Source organism: Coregonus clupeaformis, chromosome 26 (genome assembly GCF_020615455.1).
Source record: "Coregonus clupeaformis isolate EN_2021a chromosome 26, ASM2061545v1, whole genome shotgun sequence".
Taxonomy (NCBI): Eukaryota; Metazoa; Chordata; class Actinopteri; order Salmoniformes; family Salmonidae; genus Coregonus; species Coregonus clupeaformis.
In genome coordinates, this window is record NC_059217.1 from 14,646,875 (window position 1) to 14,652,958 (window position 6,084).

General features: G+C 42.0%; 1 protein-coding gene across 1 annotated transcript; it reads right to left on the minus strand.

Annotated features, from left to right (window-relative positions):
• Positions 1-1,878: 1,878 nt before the first annotated feature.
• Positions 1,879-4,642, minus strand: LOC121540412 (DET1- and DDB1-associated protein 1). The gene is made up of 5 exons (XM_041849262.2): positions 4,254-4,642; positions 2,791-2,871; positions 2,641-2,692; positions 2,408-2,469; positions 1,879-2,192 (listed from the first exon to the last, which is right to left on the minus strand). Exons 1-5 carry the CDS (start codon positions 4,260-4,262, stop codon positions 2,088-2,090), a joined length of 309 nt encoding a protein of 102 aa, XP_041705196.1. The 5' UTR covers positions 4,263-4,642; the 3' UTR covers positions 1,879-2,087.
• Between the last annotated feature and the right edge of the window lie 1,442 nt (positions 4,643-6,084).

Genomic DNA, 6,084 nt, shown 5'->3' on the forward strand with positions numbered 1-6,084 from the left:
GAAGGAAGATCACTGACAACAGTCAACTCACTTCAATTGCAGCATCTGGATTCGGACGGAAAATAAATTTGCTGTGACTTTGTTGGGCAGTGTAAATATTAACAAAGGTCTGGGGCCTGTTCTGAAGGGTGCAACGTTACAGAAAGTTTATAGAAATGTATTATATAGAGCAGATATTATGAATCATGTCAGCTCTTTTCATTACAATTTTATCTGCAATGTTCTGAATGTTTCACCAGTACTAGTACCAAATGAATCTCTGGAACAAGGAAGAATGGCGACTGCACCTATTTTTGTATTCCATGGCAGGTGGTCTGTTACGTATAATACCCTCTTTATTCCTGTATCCTCTTCTCCACACAACTCCCCCCAGCCCGGGAAGTTTTCAAAAGCTTCCCAGCTGTATTTATTTTTTACAAGATCACAAACATCGGGTAGCAGTGCTTCTCTTAACATTTAATAACGGCATCTAGTATAATATCCATTTAGCTACATGTATTCATTTTACGAAAGGCAGATTCAATGTCATTTCTTTTGAGAAATATCAAGCCAAGACCTTAATATCTAACAGCCGGCACTGGCTATTATATTTCCATAGTTGCTAGTGAAAGTCTACACACCCGTTGCACAGTCTTCACATTTTGCTGGCAAAAAAAGACAAAACGGGATTAAATTTGATTATTTTCCAACCGATCTACAAGGTAGGGGAAAAAACCCAAATTGTATTCCTTTTTAGATTTAATTTTAAGGCAGCAAAAATGTGATGACCGTGCAAGGGGTGTGTAGACTTTCACGAGGCACTGCAGGTCTTCATACTGAATACAACATTCTCTACCCCTCATATTGATGTAGGCTACTATTCTTTGTTCTACCTGTGCTATAATTTTGTGAGTTTGACATAAAAATACATAATGGGTCCATCAATTGCAGTGTACACAAATTGAAAAGAAATTCTAGTAAACTGAGTAGTCAACACCTGTGTGACTAAAACAATTTGGCTTGACATTCTATTATACATTTTTTTAATAGGGATACTTCGCCAGAAAGCATCAAACATTCAAACTAAGCTAGTAAACTGTTGAGTCACTTGTCATGTTAGCCCTATTGACCAGAAGGGGGCAGTAGATAAGTGAGGAAACATCTCAGAACTAAAATTGACAGTAAAACAAAGCAGCAAACTTAAAACACAAACAAATTCAGAGCAGAATGGAAGATAACGCATGTTGAACATTAACACAGGTCCAGGGGGAAGGTTCTTCCCAATGATGTGTATAAACCCTGGATGACTGACAGGGGGCGCTGTATTGAAGCCACAGCACAGCCATCTTGGTACTCCTCCTCCATCGTAAAAAATAGATTGCGCAAGCTATTGAAATGCATTTAATGTCCACATTTGTATTTGACACTTATTCTATTAAGACACTTGAATGCATACTTTTAAATTATAGTATGTGAGCTAAACATACAACAAATATCTAAAAACATATTCCTTAAGTCTTTTTTTTTTTGTCTTTTTTTTTTGTACTAGTGTTACTGTCCCCACTACAACAACAAAACAAGTATTAAATACATGTAATTTTGTCCTTCAAACATTTAATTGAAATACTGTAGAATTCCATTAATTCCCATGGAGGACTACTCCTACTGGGGAGTGCCAATATGGCCGACCAGTGGCTTCAAAGCCTCTCAACTGCCAATAAATATCATCCAGGGTTTATATACATCCTTGGGTCTTCCCCTGCTGTGGCAGGCAGCAGTTCAGTGTACTGGGTCTGATGAAGCAAACTGTGTGGAAAGATGTTACAGCGGCCCCATGTGGTCAGGGCTGGGCAGTGAAGCTGAAAACAGGGCACTGGACAAGGCAGGAAACTCTTTGCAGAATGTAACAAAAAAAGCTATTTATTTTTTTCATTTTTCCCAAACCAGGGTGGACATTTTCTCAGGTTGTTTGTCAAAGTGAGTGTCTCGTATGTCTTCATAGTCATGTCTGTTGTGTGCTTCCTCCAGATGCACGCATCCGTGCTCACACATACGCAGCTGTATACACACACATTCACACACACACGTAGCCAATCACATACACACTCCTAAGAGTCCTCATTCATCTCTTGGCTATCTGTCCTCGCAATTTTGTGTGGAGGTGCTGGACTCCCTCCCTCTCCTTGCTCCTGTTCCCTCTTCTTCGCTGCATTCTGTTCAACAGAAGAGGACAATTAGTACTGTCACTCACCTGATTGACAACCTCCTCTACAAAGTTGATGTTCCGTTTCGGAGTGAGCATGGCTGACCATACTTTAAGCAGTTCCTGGTAGGTGACAGGTCACATCTGTTACTCTTGCATGACACCTTACATTTACATGTGAATAGCATCTATTCATTTAGGAATGGGAAGCCCCTACCAACTCACCTTTTTGTCCCACTGTTGGTGAAGGTAGCGCAAGAGGATATTTGTTTTCTCTGTGACAATGACTAGGAAGTAAAAGAGAAATCCATTAATAAAGAATAATTTAGTTGTTTTGTAAGGGGAAATTGCTTCTCTTGAGTTTCCAATAAAAATTTCTAGCAGTACATGTTTCCCAAGACAAAGCAAATAAAGACTAATCAAAGTCTGTGCTCTTCAGTAAGGATGAAGGAACTTACTCTGTTCTGAGGGGTACTCGCATGTCGGGAGGTACACGGACGGTCTTCGGTTCTGTAAAAAGTTATTTAAAAGCGTTTCAGGTGTAGCAAAACTGATGATGTTCATCTGTCATATTACAAATGTTCTGATAGATTTGAGTAAGTGCTCACCGATGCTTTGCACACAGAGTCTGCATGGAACAGGCTGAAGTTGCTCTTGTTGTAAACGGGGAGACCCTTTAAGAAATCTGCCTGTAGAAACATTATTCAGTCTGTGTTGTATAGTATAGCTAAGTAAAGGTGTAGACTACATCTAAAATAACACCAGCTGCCAATTTTGCAGAGCTTCATCCTAGTCCTGCAGCTCCTGGGAGACCAAGCCTCCTGGAAGATTCTGTACAATTCCTTCCCTTATCTATCATGTCTGGTTTTAGGTTAGCCAAGTACCTCAACTCCTCCACACTGAGATTCAATTGGCACATGAGCATTAGCGCTGAGGTGGTTGTATGTGATTAACGTTTTATTAAAAAGAAACAAAGAAAGGCACGCAACAGAGGACAAACATAGGTACATGGTAAGGGTTTAAGAATTCACGTTTTTTTAAGTATTGACACAGAGCGACTCGAAGGAGTCAGAGGTTCATTAAAAAAACTATAGTCTGCGCTCAACCCAGTGGAGGAGTTGAGGTACTTGGCTAGTTTAGGTTGACATCTAGTTAGTGAAATATGAAGGATGCTTTACTACCCATTTGACAGCGTTTGGTTCAAACTACAGAGAGAAGCAAAGGACTGTATGTTCTGGAATACATGACCTCCAAGACACCATGGGGTGGGTGGGGTATACCCCTGCTCGAAATCAGGGCTAATGCCATGTGGCTGACACCCTGGGTGTCTGTCTGGTCGAAACAAGTGCATGATTCTATCTGGCTTGCTGGCAGGTTAGATACAAGCAAAGATTTGTATAACTAAAACAAGATAGACCACGGCCTGTCGTTTCAAATGGGAACAAATGAGACATAGTGGGCAGAACAAGCAAGGTGGTGGGCAGAGCCAAGCACGAGATAGCGAGATCCAATTGGCGCGTTCTAGCCAACATTTGCATATTTCCGTTGGGGAACGTCTACTCTGTGAAGTGCGCGTGCAATAACTCAATTCATCTTTGCACTCCATCTAAACGACGCAATTTTGTTTAGAACTTTGGCCAAGGGTAAAGTCTACAAAACTTACTCCACATTGTTCGTAATAGATTCTAGTTTTGGGAACAGAAAACTGTAGAGGTCAAATGTTTAATCGATGAGTAAGTTAGCAGAATATCGGCCAAAATCCATCTTCTCCCACTGCCGGCCACCATATTTGGTAGTGAGTGGAAACGCCAACCGGATGCTTCACATTTATACATCTGGTGAAATATCTGTCACATTGTTCTATCTGTGACACAAGCTAGCTAACTAAGTATTTAATGGCAACACATGAACGTTACTAAGAAAACAGATGGCGAGCAAGCTACTTCAGATCATACAATTAAACAACTGAAATGAACAGCCATATGATGAGACCACAGAATTGACATTAGCTAACTAAGATGCCAGCTAGCTATCGGCTTTCTCTTCACAACATGTTTTGCCGGTACGTTACCTTGTCCATGATGTTCCCTTTTTGTGTCGCACGACGAAACGCAGACTGAGCTTTTCACAATATATTGAAGCTGGACAGATAATGTGGCAGATAGCTAGCTAGGTAAAGTTAACTGTTTTATCAAGCCAGCGAACGTTAGACGGCTGTTTTAGCTAGCTAGATAGCTGCTCTCAAGCCTACTAGCTAATTTTAATGAAATCCTCCACAGTCACTTGTTATTTGAAGCACGCTGTTGTATACATTCTTGCGTCCAACTTTATCTTCTGTAATCATGAAAAACCGCATAAAGTACAGTGAAGCACATGGTCATGGCTATAATACAAGTAAACAAGTATTTAGCGTTCTTCTTCGGGATTGTGTGCTTCTTCTTCGGTGGGGCTTATCGGCGGTTGTCATCCAACGTTATGGTGTATTACCGCCACCTACTGTACTGGAGTGTGGGCCAGAGAAGGGTAAACTAAATCCTACCTGCCAGCCCCGTTGCTCTTAAAAAAGATAACAAAATATTTGAGACTATATCTAATTAATTTCTACTTAATATACTCTTTAAACTAATTTTCTGTATCCCCTTCTCCCTCACACTAGGACTAACTTACCCTCTAAATACACCTCCGCTGTCTTCAACCAGGATCTCAGCGATCACTGCCTTATTGCCTGCGTCCGTAACGGGTCCGCGGTCAAACGACCACCCCTCATCACTGTCAAACGCTCCCTAAAACACTTTAGCGAGCAGGCCTTCCTAATTGACCTGGCCCAGGTATCCTGGATGGATATAGATCTCATTCAGTCAGTAGAGGATGCCTGGTTGTTCTTTAAAAGTAATTTCCTCTCAATCTTAAATAAACATTCCCCATTCAAAAAATACAGAACTAAGAACAGATATAGCCCCTGGTTCTCCTCAGACTTGACTGCCCTTGACCAGCACAAAAACATCCTGTGGCGTACTGCATTAGCATCAAATAGCCCCCGCGATATGCAACTTTTCAGGGAAGTTAGGAACCAATATACACAAGCAGTTAGGAAAGCAAAGGCTAACTTTTTCAAACAGAAATTTGCATCCTGTAGCACTAACTCCAAAAAGTTTTGGGACACTGTAAAGTCTATGGAGAATAAGAGCACTTCCTCCCAGCTGCCCACTGCACTGAGGCTAGGAAACAGTATCACCACCGATAACTCTACAATAATCGAGAATTTCAACAAGCATTTTGCTATGGCTGGCCATGCTTTCCACCTGGCTACCACTACCCCGGCCACCAGCTCTGCACCCTCCGCTGCAACTTGCCCATGCCCCCCCTCTCCTTCACACAAATTCAGACAGCTGATGTTCTGAAAGAGCTGCATAATCTGGACCCCTACAAATCAGCTGGGCTAGACAATTTGGACCCTTTCTTTCTAAAACTAGCCGCCGAAATTGTCGCAACCCCTATTACTAGCCTGTTCAACCTCTCTTTCGTAACGTCTGAGATCCCCAGAGATTGGAAAGCTGCCGCGGTCATCCCCCTCTTCAAAGGGGGTGACACTCTAGATCCAAACTGTTACAGACCTATATCCATCCTGCCCTGCCTTTCGAAAGTTTTTGAAAGCAAAGTTAACAAACAGATGACCGACCATTTGGAATCCCACCGTACCTTCTCCGCTATGCAATCCGGTTTCCGAGCTGGTCATGGGTGCACTTCAGCCACGCTCAAGGTCCTAAACGATATTATAACCATGATCGATAATAGACAGTACTGTGCAGCTGTCTTCATCGACCTGGCCAAGGCTTTCGACTCTGTCAACCACCGCATTCTTATTGGCAGACTAAATAGCCTTGGTTTCTCGAATGACTGCC